The 15332-nt window shown below is 47.4% G+C and overlaps 1 protein-coding gene across 8 annotated transcripts in view; it reads left to right on the top strand.

Annotated features, from left to right (window-relative positions):
• PLEK (pleckstrin) overlaps nucleotides 1-15332 on the top strand; it is a 513179-nt gene that overhangs the window by 192799 nt on the left and 305048 nt on the right. Inside the window, exon 1 of one of the 8 annotated variants that reach the window (XM_063918391.1) lies at nucleotides 13673-14286. The exons of 6 other annotated variants lie outside the window; for them this stretch is intronic. In XM_063918391.1, the coding sequence (XP_063774461.1) occupies nucleotides 14108-14286 (179 nt within the window). In that variant the 5' untranslated portion in view covers nucleotides 13673-14107. Of the gene's footprint in view, nucleotides 1-13672; nucleotides 14287-15332 lie in introns of those variants that run through there. One more of the 8 variants, XM_063918399.1, reaches the window with a different exon arrangement.

Below are 15332 nucleotides of genomic sequence, written 5' to 3'. Positions count from 1 at the left end.
TTTTTTCTATCTTCTTGATACTAGTAGCTTACTTTAGGAGTCTGCAGTGCTGAGTCTGACAGACAGTGTCCAGCAGGTCCGTCATTACATAGTATATACCTGTCCGGCTGCAGTACTAGTGTGATATATATATATATTTTAATTTTATCTCATTATCATCCAGTCTATATTAGCAGCAGACACAGTACGGTAGTCCACGGCTGTAGCTACCTCTGTGTCGGCAGTCGCTCGTCATCCATAAGTATACTAGTATCCATCCATCTCCATTGTTTACCTGAGGTGCCTTTTAGTTGTGCCTATTAAAATATGGAGAACAAAAATGTTGAGGTTCCAAAAATAGGGAAAGATCAAGATCGACTTCCACCTCGTGCTGAAGCTGCTGCCACTAGTCATGGCCGAGACGATGAAATGCCAGCAACGTCGTCTGCCAAGGCCGATGCCCAATGTCATAGTACAGAGCATGTAAAATCCAAAACACCAAATATCAGTAAAAAAAGGACTCAAAAATCTAAAATAAAATTGTCGGAGGAGAAGCGTAAACTTGCCAATATGCCATTTACCACACGGAGTGGCAAGGAACGGCTGAGGCCCTGGCCTATGTTCATGGCTAGTGGTTCAGCTTCACATGAGGATGGAAGCACTCAGCCTCTCGCTAGAAAAATGAAAAGACTCAAGCTGGCAAAAGCACAGCAAAGAACTGTGCGTTCTTCGAAATCACAAATCCCCAAGGAGAGTCCAATTGTGTCGGTTGCGATGCCTGACCTTCCCAACACTGGACGTGAAGAGCATGCGCCTTCCACCATTTGCACGCCCCCTGCAAGTGCTGGAAGGAGCACCCGCAGTCCAGTTCCTGATAGTCAGATTGAAGATGTCAGTGTTGAAGTACACCAGGATGAGGAGGATATGGGTGTTGCTGGCGCTGGGGAGGAAATTGACAAGGAGGATTCTGATGGTGAGGTGGTTTGTTTAAGTCAGGCACCCGGGGAGACACCTGTTGTCCGTGGGAGGAATATGGCCATTGACATGCCTGGTGAAAATACCAAAAAAATCAGCTCTTCGGTGTGGAAGTATTTCAACAGAAATGCGGACAACATTTGTCAAGCCGTGTGTTGCCTTTGTCAAGCTGTAATAAGTAGGGGTAAGGACGTTAACCACCTCGGAACATCCTCCCTTATACGTCACCTGCAGCGCATTCATAATAAGTCAGTGACAAGTTCAAAAACTTTGGGCGACAGCGGAAGCAGTCCACTGACCAGTAAATCCCTTCCTCTTGTAACCAAGCTCACGCAAACCACCCCACCAACTCCCTCAGTGTCAATTTCCTCCTTCCCCAGGAATGCCAATAGTCCTGCAGGCCATGTCACTGGCAATTCTGACGAGTCCTCTCCTGCCTGGGATTCCTCCGATGCATCCTTGCGTGTAACGCCTACTGCTGCTGGCGCTGCTGTTGTTGCTGCTGGGAGTCGATGGTCATCCCAGAGGGGAAGTCGTAAGCCCACTTTTACTACTTCCACCAAGCAATTGACTGTCCAACAGTCCTTTGCGAGGAAGATGAAATATCACAGCAGTCATCCTGTTGCAAAGCGGATAACTGAGGCCTTGACAACTATGTTGGTGTTAGACGTGCGTCCGGTATCCGCCGTTAGTTCACAGGGAACTAGACAATTTCTTGAGGTAGTGTGCCCCCGTTACCAAATACCATCTAGGTTCCACTTCTCTAGGCAGGCGATACCGAGAATGTACACGGACGTCAGAAAAAGACTCACCAGTGTCCTAAAAAATGCAGTTGTACCCAATGTCCACTTAACCACGGACATGTGGACAAGTGGAGCAGGGCAGGGTCAGGACTATATGACTGTGACAGCCCACTGGGTAGATGTATGGACTCCCGCCGCAAGAACAGCAGCGGCGGCACCAGTAGCAGCATCTCGCAAACGCCAACTCTTTCCTAGGCAGGCTACGCTTTGTATCACCGGTTTCCAGAATACGCACACAGCTGAAAACCTCTTACGGCAACTGAGGAAGATCATCGCGGAATGGCTTACCCCAATTGGACTCTCCTGTGGATTTGTGGCATCGGACAACGCCAGCAATATTGTGTGTGCATTAAATATGGGCAAATTCCAGCACGTCCCATGTTTTGCACATACCTTGAATTTGGTGGTGCAGAATTATTTAAAAAACGAGAGGGGCGTGCAAGAGATGCTGTCGGTGGCCAGAAGAATTGCGGGACACTTTCGGCGTACAGGCACCACGTACAGAAGACTGGAGCACCACCAAAAACGCCTGAACCTGCCCTGCCATCATCTGAAGCAAGAAGTGGTAACGAGGTGGAATTCAACCCTATATATGCTTCAGAGGTTGGAGGAGCAGCAAAAGGCCATTCAAGCCTATACAATTGAGCACGATATAGGAGGTGGAATGCACCTGTCTCAAGCGCAGTGGAGAATGATTTCAACGTTGTGCAAGGTTCTGCAACCTTTTGAACTTGCCACACGTGAAGTCAGTTCAGACACTGCCAGCCTGAGTCAGGTCATTCCCCTCATCAGGCTTTTGCAGAAGAAGCTGGAGACATTGAAGGAGGAGCTAACACAGAGCGATTCCGCTAGGCATGTGGGACTTGTGGATGGAGCCCTTAATTCGCTTAACAAGGATTCACGGGTGGTCAATCTGTTGAAATCAGAGCACTACATTTTGGCCACCGTGCTCGATCCTAGATTTAAAACCTACCTTGGATCTCTCTTTCCGGCACACACAAGTCTGCTGGGGTTCAAAGACCTGCTGGTGAGAAAATTGTCAAGTCAAGCGGGACGCGACCTGTCAACATCTCCTCCTTCACATTCTCCCGCAACTGGGGGTGCGAGGAAAAGGCTCAGAATTCCGAGCCCACCCGCTGGCGGTGATGCAGGGCAGTCTGGAGCGACTGCTGATGCTGACATCTGGTCCGGACTGAAGGACCTGACAACGATTACGGACATGTCGTCTACTGTCACTGCATATGATTCTCTCCCCATTGAAAGAATGGTGGAGGATTATATGAGTGACCGCATCCAAGTAGGCACGTCACACAGTCCGTACTTATACTGGCAGTAAAAAGAGGCAATTTGGAGGCCCTTGCACAAACTGGCTTTATTCTACCTAAGTTGCCCTCCCACAAATGTGTACTCCGAAAGAGTGTTTAGTGCCGCCGCTCACCTTGTCAGCAATCGGCGTATGAGGTTACTTCCAGAAAATGTGGAGAAGATGATGTTCATTAAAATGAATTATAATCAATTCCTCCGTGGAGACATTGACCAGCAGCAATTGCCTCCACAAAGTACACAGGGAGCTGAGATGGTGGATTCCAGTGGGGACGAATTGATAATCTGTGAGGAGGGGGATGTACACGGTGATATATCGGAGGATGATGATGAGGTGGACATCTTGCCTCTGTAGAGCCAGTTTGTGCAAGGAGAGATTAATTGCTTCTTTTTTGGTGGGGGTCCAAACCAACCCGTCATTTCAGTCACAGTCGTGTGGCAGACCCTGTCACTGAAATGATGGGTTGGTTAAAGTGTGCATGTCCTGTTTATACAACATAAGGGTGGGTGGGAGGGCCCAAGGACAATTCCATCTTGCACCTCTTTTTTCTTTCATTTTTCTTTGCGTCATGTGCTGTTTGGGGAGTGTTTTTTGGAAGGGCCATCCTGCGTGACACTGCAGTGCCACTCCTAGATGGGCCAGGTGTTTGTGTCGGCCACTAGGGTCGCTTATCTTACTCACACAGCTACCTCATTGCGCCTCTTTTTTTCTTTGCGTCATGTGCTGTTTGGGGAGTGTTTTTTGGAAGGGCCATCCTGCGTGACACTGCAGTGCCACTCCTAGATGGGCCAGGTGTTTGTGTCGGCCACTAGGGTCGCTTAGCTTACTCACACAGCTTCCTCATTGCGCCTCTTTTTTTCTTTGCGTCATGTGCTGTTTGGGAAGTGTTTTTTGGAAGGGCCATCCTGCGTGACACTGCAGTGCCACTCCTAGATGGGCCAGGTGTTTGTGTCGGCCACTAGGGTCACTTATCTTACTCACACAGCTACCTCATTGCGCCTCTTTTTTTCTTTGCGTAATGTGCTGTTTGGGGAGTGTTCTTTGGAAGGGCCATCCTGCGTGACACTGCAGTGCCACTCCTAGATGGGCCAGGTGTTTGTGTCGGCCACTAGGGTCGCTTATCTTACTCACACAGCTACCTCATTGCGCCTCTTTTTTTCTTTGCGTCATGTGCTATTTGGGGAGTGTTTTTTGGAAGGGCCATCCTGCGTGACACTGCAGTGCCACTCCTAGATGGGCCAGGTGTTTGTGTCGGCCACTAGGGTCGCTTAGCTTACACAACTACCTCATTGCGCCTCTTTTTTTCTTTGCGTCATGTGCTGTTTGTGGAGTGTTTTTTGGAAGGGCCATCCTGCGTGACACTGCAGTGCCACTCCTAGATGGGCCAGGTGTTTGTGTCGGACACTAGGGTCGCTTAGCTTACTCACACAGCTACCTCATTGCGCCTCTTTTTTTCTTTGCGTCATGTGCTGTTTGGGGAGTGTTTTTTGGAAGGGCCATCCTGCGTGACACTGCAGTGCCACTCCTAGATGGGCCAGGTGTTTGTGTCGGCTACTAGGGTCGCTTAGCTTACTCACACAGCTACCTCATTGCGCCTCTTTTTTTCTTTGCGTCATGTGCTGTTTGGGGAGTGTTTTTTGGAAGGGCCATCCTGCGTGACACTGCAGTGCCACTCCTAGATGGGCCAGGTGTTTGTGTCGGCCACTAGGGTCGCTTAGCTTACTCACACAGCTACCTCATTGCGCCTCTTTTTTTCTTTGCGTCATGTGCTGTTTGGGGAGTGTTTTTTGGAAGGGCCATCCTGCGTGACACTGCAGTGCCACTCCTAGATGGGCCAGGTGTTTGTGTCGGCCACTAGGGTCGCTTAGCTTACTCACACAGCTACCTCATTGCGCCTCTTTTTTTCTTTGCGTCATGTGCTGTTTGGGGAGTGTTTTTTGGAAGGGCCATCCTGCGTGACACTGCAGTGCCACTCCTAGATGGGCCAGGTGTTTGTGTCGGCCACTAGGGTCGCTTAGCTTACTCACACAGCTACCTCATTGCGCCTCTTTTTTTCTTTGCGTCATGTGCTGTTTGGGGAGTGTTTTTTGGAAGGGCCATCCTGCGTGACACTGCAGTGCCACTCCTAGATGGGCCAGGTGTTTGTGTCGGCCACTAGGGTCGCTTAGCTTAGTCATCCAGCGACCTCGGTGCAAATTTTAGGACTAAAAATAATATTGTGAGGTGTGAGGTGTTCAGAATAGACTGAAAATGAGTGGAAATTATGGTTTTTGAGGTTAATAATGCTTTGGGATCAAAATGACCCCCAAATTCTATGATTTAAGCTGTTTTTTAGGGTTTTTTGAAAAAAACACCCGAATCCAAAACACACCCGAATCCGACAAAAAAAATTCGGTGAGGTTTTGCCAAAACGTGGTCGAACCCAAAACACGGCCGCGGAACCGAGCCCATTTTGTGTTTTGGTTTTGGGCTCGGTTCCGCGGCCGTGTTTTGGGTTCGACCGCGTTTTGGCAAAACCTCACCGAATTTTTTTTGTCGGATTCGGGTGTGTTTTGGATTCGGGTGTTTTTTTCAAAAAACCCTAAAAAACTGCTTAAATCATAGAATTTGGGGGTCATTTTGATCCCAAAGTATTATTAACCTCAAAAACCATAATTTACACTCATTTTCAGTCTATTCTGAATACCTCACACCTCACAATATTATTTTTAGTCCTAAAATTTGCACCGAGGTCGCTGTGTGAGTAAGATAAGCGACCCTAGTGGCCGACACAAACACCGGGCCCATCTAGGAGTGGCACTGCAGTGTCACGCAGGATGGCCCTTCCAAAAAACCCTCCCCAAACAGCACATGACGCAAAGAAAAAAAGAGGCGCAATGAGGTAGCTGACTGTGTGAGTAAGATAAGCGACCCTAGTGGCCGACACAAACACCGGGCCCATCTAGGAGTGGCACTGCAGTGTCACGCAGGATGGCCCTTCCAAAAAACCCTCCCCAAACAGCACATGATGCAAAGAAAAAGAGAGGCGCAATGAGGTAGCTGACTGTGTGAGTAAGATAAGCGACCCTAGTGGCCGACACAAACACCGGGCCCATCTAGGAGTGGCACTGCAGTGTCACGCAGGATGGCCCTTCCAAAAAACCCTCCCCAAACAGCACATGACGCAAAGAAAAAAAGAGGCGCAATGAGGTAGCTGACTGTGTGAGTAAGATAAGCGACCCTAGTGGCCGACACAAACACCGGGCCCATCTAGGAGTGGCACTGCAGTGTCACGCAGGATGGCCCTTCCAAAAAACCCTCCCCAAACAGCACATGACGCAAAGAAAAAAGAGGCGCAATGAGGTAGCTGACTGTGTGAGTAAGATAAGCGACCCTAGTGGCCGACACAAACACCTGGCCCATCTAGGAGTGGCACTGCAGTGTCACGCAGGATGGCCCTTCCAAAAAACCCTCCCCAAACAGCACATGACGCAAAGAAAAAAAGAGGCGCAATGAGGTAGCTGACTGTGTGAGTAAGATAAGCGACCCTAGTGGCCGACACAAACACCGGGCCCATCTAGGAGTGGCACTGCAGTGTCACGCAGGATGGCCCTTCCAAAAAACCCTCCCCAAACAGCACATGACGCAAAGAAAAATTAAAGAAAAAAGAGGTGCAAGATGGAATTGTCCTTGGGCCCTCCCACCCACCCTTATGTTGTATAAACAGGACATGCACACTTTAACCAACCCATCATTTCAGTGACAGGGTCTGCCACACGACTGTGACTGAAATGACGGGTTGGTTTGGACCCCCACCAAAAAAGAAGCAATTAATCTCTCCTTGCACAAACTGGCTCTACAGAGGCAAGATGTCCACCTCATCATCATCCTCCGATATATCACCGTGTACATCCCCCTCCTCACAGATTATCAATTCGTCCCCACTGGAATCCACCATCTCAGCTCCCTGTGTACTTTGTGGAGGCAATTGCTGCTGGTCAATGTCTCCACGGAGGAATTGATTATAATTCATTTTAATGAACATCATCTTCTCCACATTTTCTGGATGTAACCTCGTACGCCGATTGCTGACAAGGTGAGCGGCGGCACTAAACACTCTTTCGGAGTACACACTTGTGGGAGGGCAACTTAGGTAGAATAAAGCCAGTTTGTGCAAGGGCCTCCAAATTGCCTCTTTTTACTGCCAGTATAAGTACTGACTGTGTGACGTGCCTACTTGGATGCGGTCACTCATATAATCCTCCACCATTCTTTCAATGGTGAGAGAATCATATGCAGTGACAGTAGACGACATGTCCGTAATCGTTGTCAGGTCCTTCAGTCCGGACCAGATGTCAGCATCAGCAGTCGCTCCAGACTGCCCTGCATCACCGCCAGCGGGTGGGCTCGGAATTCTGAGCCTTTTCCTCGCACCCCCAGTTGCGGGAGAATGTGAAGGAGGAGATGTTGACAGGTCGCGTTCCGCTTGACTTGACAATTTTCTCACCAGCAGGTCTTTCAACCCCAGCAGTCTTGTGTCTGTCGGAAAGAGAGATCCAAGGTAGGCTTTAAATCTAGGATCGAGCACGGTGGCCAAAATGTAGTGCTCTGATTTCAACAGATTGACCACCCGTGAATCCTTGTTAAGCGAATTAAGGGCTCCATCCACAAGTCCCACATGCCTAGCGGAATCGCTCCGTGTTAGCTCCTCCTTCAATGTCTCCAGCTTCTTCTGCAAAAGCCTGATGAGGGGAATGACCTGACTCAGGCTGGCAGTGTCTGAACTGACTTCACGTGTGGCAAGTTCAAAGGGCATCAGAACCTTGCACAACGTTGAAATCATTCTCCACTGCGCTTGAGACAGGTGCATTCCACCTCCTATATCGTGCTCAATTGTATAGGCTTGAATGGCCTTTTGCTGCTCCTCCAACCTCTGAAGCATATAGAGGGTTGAATTCCACCTCGTTACCACTTCTTGCTTCAGATGATGGCAGGGCAGGTTCAGTAGTTTTTGGTGGTGCTCCAGTCTTCTGTACGTGGTGCCTGTACGCCGAAAGTGTCCCGCAATTCTTCTGGCCACCGACAGCATCTCTTGCACGCCCCTGTCGTTTTTTAAAAAATTCTGCACCACCAAATTCAAGGTATGTGCAAAACATGGGACGTGCTGGAATTTGCCCATATTTAATGCACACACAATATTGCTGGCGTTGTCCGATGCCACAAATCCACAGGAGAGTCCAATTGGGGTAAGCCATTCCGCGATGATCTTCCTCAGTTGCCGTAAGAGGTTTTCAGCTGTGTGCGTATTCTGGAAAGCGGTGATACAAAGCGTAGCCTGCCTAGGAAAGAGTTGGCGTTTGCGAGATGCTGCTACTGGTGCCGCCGCTGCTGTTCTTGCGGCGGGAGTCCATACATCTACCCAGTGGGCTGTCACAGTCATATAGTCCTGACCCTGCCCTGCTCCACTTGTCCACATGTCCGTGGTTAAGTGGACATTGGGTACAACTGCATTTTTTAGGACACTGGTGAGTCTTTTTCTGACGTCCGTGTACATTCTCGGTATCGCCTGCCTAGAGAAGTGGAACCTAGATGGTATTTGGTAACGGGGGCACACTGCCTCAATAAATTGTCTAGTTCCCTGTGAACTAACGGCGGATACCGGACGCACGTCTAACACCAACATAGTTGTCAAGGCCTCAGTTATCCGCTTTGCAGCAGGATGACTGCTGTGATATTTCATCTTCCTCGCAAAGGACTGTTGGACAGTCAATTGCTTACTGGAAGTAGTACAAGTGGGCTTACGACTTCCCCTCTGGGATGACCATCGACTCCCAGCAGCAACAACAGCAGCGCCAGCAGCAGTAGGCGTTACACGCAAGGATGCATCGGAGGAATCCCAGGCAGGAGAGGACTCGTCAGAATTGCCAGTGACATGGCCTGCAGGACTATTGGCATTCCTGGGGAAGGAGGAAATTGACACTGAGGGAGTTGGTGGGGTGGTTTGCGTGAGCTTGGTTACAAGAGGAAGGGATTTACTGGTCAGTGGACTGCTTCCGCTGTCGCCCAAAGTTTTTGAACTTGTCACTGACTTATTATGAATGCGCTGCAGGTGACGTATAAGGGAGGATGTTCCGAGGTGGTTAACGTCCTTACCCCTACTTATTACAGCTTGACAAAGGCAACACACGGCTTGACACCTGTTGTCCGCTTTTCTGTTGAAATACCTCCACACTGAAGAGCTGATTTTTTTGGTATTTTCACCAGGCATGTCAACGGCCATATTCCTCCCACGGACAACAGGTGTCTCCCCGGGTGCCTGACTTAAACAAACCACCTCACCATCAGAATCCTCCTGGTCAATTTCCTCCCCAGCGCCAGCAACACCCATATCCTCCTCATCCTGGTGTACTTCAACATCTTCATCTTCAATCTGACTATCCGGAACTGGACTGCGGGTGCTCCTTCCAGCACTTGCAGGGGGCGTGCAAATGGTGGAAGGCGCATGCTCTTCACGTCCAGTGTTGGGAAGGTCAGGCATCGCAACCGACACAATTGGACTCTCCTTGTGGATTTGGGATTTCAAAGAACGCACAGTTCTTTGCTGTGCTTTTGCCAGCTTGAGTCTTTTCAGTTTTCTAGCGAGAGGCTGAGTGCTTCCATCCTCATGTGAAGCTGAACCACTAGCCATGAACATAGGCCAGGGCCTCAGCCGTTCCTTGCCACTCCGTGTGGTAAATGGCATATTGGCAAGTTTACGCTTCTCCTCCGACAATTTTATTTTAGGTTTTGGAGTCCTTTTTTTACTGATATTTGGTGTTTTGGATTTGACATGCTCTGTACTATGACATTGGGCATCGGCCTTGGCAGACGACGTTGCTGGCATTTCATCGTCTCGGCCATGACTAGTGGCAGCAGCTTCAGCACGAGGTGGAAGTGGATCTTGATCTTTCCCTAATTTTGGAACCTCAACATTTTTGTTCTCCATATTTTAATAGGCACAACTAAAAGGCACCTCAGGTAAACAATGGAGATGGATGGATACTAGTATACAATTATGGATGGACTGCCGAGTGCCGACACAGAGGTAGCTACAGCCGTGGACTATTGTACTGTACTGTGTCTGCTGCTAATATAGACTGGATGATAATGAGATGTAGTATGTATAAAGAAGAAAGAAAAAAAAACCACGGGTAGGTGGTATACAATTATGGATGGACTGCCGAGTGCCGACACAGAGGTAGCTACAGCCGTGGACTACCGTACTGTACTGTGTCTGCTGCTAATATAGACTGGATGATAATGAGATGTAGTATGTATAAAGAAGAAAGAAAAAAAAACCACGGGTAGGTGGTATACAATTATGGACGGACTGCCGAGTGCCGACACAGAGGTAGCTACAGCCGTGGACTACCGTACTGTACTGCGTCTGCTGCTAATATAGACTGGATGATAATGAGATGTAGTATGTATAAAGAAGAAAGAAAAAAAAAAACACGGGTAGGTGGTATACAATTATGGACGGACTGCCGAGTGCCGACACAGAGGTAGCTACAGCCGTGGACTACCGTACTGTACTGTGTCTGCTGCTAATATAGACTGGATGATAATGAGATGTAGTATGTATAAAGAAGAAAGAAAAAAAACCACGGGTAGGTGGTATACAATTATGGACGGACTGCCGAGTGCCGACACAGAGGTAGCTACAGCCGTGGACTATTGTACTGTACTGTGTCTGCTGCTAATATTGACTGGATGATAATGAGATGTAGTATGTATAAAGAAGAAAGAAAAAAAAACCACGGGTAGGTGGTAAACAATTATGGATGGACTGCCGAGTGCCGACACAGAGGTAGCTACAGCCGTGGACTACCGTACTGTACTGTGTCTGCTGCTAATATAGACTGGATGATAATGAGATGTAGTATGTATAAAGAAGAAAGAAAAAAAAACCACGGGTAGGTGGTATACAATTATGGATGGACTGCCGAGTGCCGACACAGAGGTAGCTACAGCCGTGGACTACCGTACTGTACTGTGTCTGCTGCTAATATAGACTGGATGATAATGAGATGTAGTATGTATAAAGAAGAAAGAAAAAAAAACCACGGGTAGGTGGTATACAATTATGGATGAACTGCCGAGTGCCGACACAGAGGTAGCTACAGCCGTGGACTACCGTACTGTGTCTGCTGCTAATATAGACTGGTTGATAATGAGATGTAGTATGTATAAAGAAGAAAGAAAAAAAAACCACGGGTAGGTGGTATACAATTATGGACGGACTGCCGAGTGCCGACACAGAGGTAGCTACAGCCGTGGACTACTGTACTGTACTGTGTCTGCTGCTAATATAGACTGGATGATAATGAGATGTAGTATGTATAAAGAAGAAAGAAAAAAAAAACCACGGGTAGGTGGTATACAATTATGGACGGACTGCCGAGTGCCGACACAGAGGTAGCTACAGCCGTGGACTACCGTACTGTGTCTGCTGCTAATATAGACTGGTTGATAATGAGATGTAGTATGTATAAAGAAGAAAGAAAAAAAAACCACGGGTAGGTGGTATACAATTATGGACGGACTGCCGAGTGCCGACACAGAGGTAGCTACAGCCGTGGACTACCGTACTGTACTGTGTCTGCTGCTAATATAGACTGGATGATAATGAGATGTAGTATGTATAAAGAAGAAAGAAAAAAAAAACCACGGGTAGGTGGTATACAATTATGGACGGACTGCCGAGTGCCGACACAGAGGTAGCTACAGCCGTGGACTACCGTACTGTGTCTGCTGCTAATATAGACTGGTTGATAATGAGATGTAGTATGTATAAAGAAGAAAGAAAAAAAAAACCACGGGTAGGTGGTATACAATTATGGACGGACTGCCGAGTGCCGACACAGAGGTAGCTACAGCCGTGGACTACCGTACTGTACTGTGTCTGCTGCTAATATAGACTGGATGATAATGAGATGTAGTATGTATAAAGAAGAAAGAAAAAAAAAACCACGGGTAGGTGGTATACAATTATGGATGGACTGCCGAGTGCCGACACAGAGGTAGCTACAGCCGTGGACTACCGTACTGTGTCTGCTGCGACTGGATGATAAATAATGATATAAAAAATATATATATATCACTACTGCAGCCGGACAGGTATATATTATATAATGACGGACCTGCTGGACACTGTCTGTCAGCAGAATGAGTTTTTTATTTTATAGAATAAAAAAACACCACACAAGTCACACGACGTGTGTTTAACTTTTACAGGCAGACATTCACAATACAATATAGTATACTATATACTGGTGGTCAGGTCACTGGTCAGTCACACTGGCAGTGGCACTCCTGCAGAAAAAAAGTGTGCACTGTTTAATTTTTTAATATGTACTCCTGGCTCCTGCTATAACCTAACTGCTCCCCAGTCTCCCCCACAATTAAGCTGTGTGAGCACAGTCAGATATTATACATAGATGATGCAGCAGCACACTGGGCTGAGCACAGATATGGTATGTGACTGAGTCACTGTGTATCGTTTTTTCAGGCAGAGAACGGATTATATTAAATAATATAAAACTGCACTGGTGGTCATACTGGTGGTCAGGTCACTGGTCAGTCACACTGGCAGTGGCACTCCTGCAGAAAAAAAGTGTGCACTGTTTAATTTTTTAATATGTACTCCTGGCTCCTGCTATAACCTAACTGCTCCCCAGTCTCCCCCACAATTAAGCTGTGTGAGCACAGTCAGATATTATACATAGATGATGCAGCAGCACACTGGGCTGAGCACAGATATGGTATGTGACTGAGTCACTGTGTATCGTTTTTTCAGGCAGAGAACGGATTATATTAAATAATATAAAACTGCACTGGTGGTCACTGGTCAGTCACTAGTATAACTAACTAATACTATCAGCAAAATTCTGCACTCTCTGTCTGAGTACTCCTCCTAAGCTCCAGTAAATGAAGTGTCACTGTCTCACTCTGTCACTAGTATAACTAACTAATACTATCAGCAAAATTCTGCACTCTCTGTCTGAGTACTCCTCCTAAGCTCCAGTAAATGAAGTGTCACTGTCTCACTCTCACTCTCCTATCTATTTCTTCTCTAAACGGAGAGGACGCCAGCCACGTCCTCTCACTATCAATCTCAATGCACGTGTAAAATGGCGGCGACGCGCGGCTCCTTATATAGAATCCGAGTCTCGCGATAGAATCCGAGCCTCGCGAGAATCCGACAGCGTCATGATGACGTTCGGGCACGCTCGGGTTAACCGAGCAAGGCGGGAAGATCCGAGTCGCTCGGATCCGTGTAAAAAAAGCTGAAGTTCGGGCGGGTTCGGATTCCGAGGAACCGAACCCGCTCATCTCTAATAAATACACCCCTGTCTACAGTGAATGCAACACAAGAATTGTCTTATTTATGCCTTTCCTATTTTTAGACCAACTTCAGTCAACTGAACTGATGGAAACAATAAGATTAGTGTATTGAGAATGGTATATACTGTATTAGGCATGGGCCAATGTAATTCCACAATGATAACTGTACCGCAGGCACCCATGCTCTATTAATGCAGTTATAGGGTTAAACATTGCATGGTGAGGCTGCCAGCAGGTTGATGGGGATGTAGCCGCAGCAGGCATCAGAATGACACGGTAATTGATGTTTACTGTTGCAACAAGAACTAATGTGAGTGTTACAATGATACACGGAGGAGTAGGGACAAGTGTAGGAAGACACAGCAGAGAGAAGACAGAACCCTGAGCTCTGCAGGCACCATGCACTGTGCGGCGACTCCTCTCCTCCTTATCTCCCAGGACCCAGACTGTGCAGGGAGGAGATCCATCCCAGCCTCCCCTTCCCCCTGCCCTGAGATTGGATTATAATGGATTAAAGTGCAGCCAGAAAACCAGTGGATTGCGACTGCTGCCATTGAATGGCTCAGGTCACCGCTTCCTCTCCTCCCCACCTTCCTTGCAGATCCCGTAGGGAGCACTTGATCCCTCCTACTGCTGTCATTCTCCTTCCCTTCTGCAGAACATGGGGGAGATCCCTAATCTGGTTAAAATCGCGGTCTCCCTTAGGATCCAGCCTAATGACGGCCCGGTGTATTTTAAGGTGGACGGGCAGAGGTTCGGCCAGAACCGGACAATCAAATTACTAACCGGAGCCAAATATAAAATCGAGGTGGTGCTGAAACCGGGAGCGATCAAGGCGAAGTAAGTGAAGGCGATCTGCCATGTATGTACAGTATGTAATCATGTATACTCTGTATGTATGTATGTATGTATGTATGTATGTATGCATGCATGCATGTATGTATGTATGTATGTATAGTATTACTGTATGTTGTGGGGATATTGCATGCAGTGAAATGCTGCAGTCACTGGAATATATGTCATTTTGGCCCAGCAAGGGTTAATCCCTCCGAATGTTAATCAGTGTTCACTCCCTTCTTGGTGTGGATCAAGGTTCTCTCCTTCTTCCTGTCATCAGCACAAATACAGTGGTGATGATAATACACAAACATCCCATTCGTCTGTGCCAGGCTGCATGGAGGGGATTATAGAGTATGTACAGTCTATTCATAACATCCTTACATCTCTCTGTACAGCATACAGTGAGGGCTGGTAGGCCTATATATGTCACAGCATCTGTCTTGGCCATCTGCAGAGGTGCCCAGAATGCACAAAATGCTGATCTAAGTTCTACAAAACATGAATCCTGAGAGACATGAGGGCAATTTATTGCTGCGCTAATAATGTGCTGTGCAATTGTCTCAGAGTCATAGTAAATATGGGTGATGTAAGGCTGTCTGCATTACAGATACAGAGACAATGCGTAGATAATGCCACAGCAGAATGGCTTAGCACCATTTCTGTAAACAGATGTGTAGGGATTTGCAGACAGAAAATGGGAGATAATCACAGCGTAGGCCATAGGTTCTGTCCCTACTGTATGAGCCGTCTAGGTGATGCGGGTGCAGAACATGCCAAGCAAATAGATGTGTGACCTTGTTCATCAGCCATTCATCTCTTACTACAGAATATAATGCTATGTTTCTGCAAGGCAATAGAATACAAGCGTAATTAAAATAAAACCCCAATTGCAGTAAATATAGTGACATTTTTATTCAAAAGTCATTTATTATTATTAATAATAATAAAAAATAATGTCTTTTATGCTGCTTGGAGGAACTGTGTACTGTTTGCATGGAGAATCCTCATTAGTCCATGCTGATTGCAATTTCATAGACAGAACAAAC

This window comes from Pseudophryne corroboree, chromosome 4, assembly GCF_028390025.1.
Source record: "Pseudophryne corroboree isolate aPseCor3 chromosome 4, aPseCor3.hap2, whole genome shotgun sequence".
In the NCBI taxonomy this organism is placed as follows: Eukaryota; Metazoa; Chordata; class Amphibia; order Anura; family Myobatrachidae; genus Pseudophryne; species Pseudophryne corroboree.
This window is presented reverse-complemented; position numbering and strand designations above follow the sequence as displayed.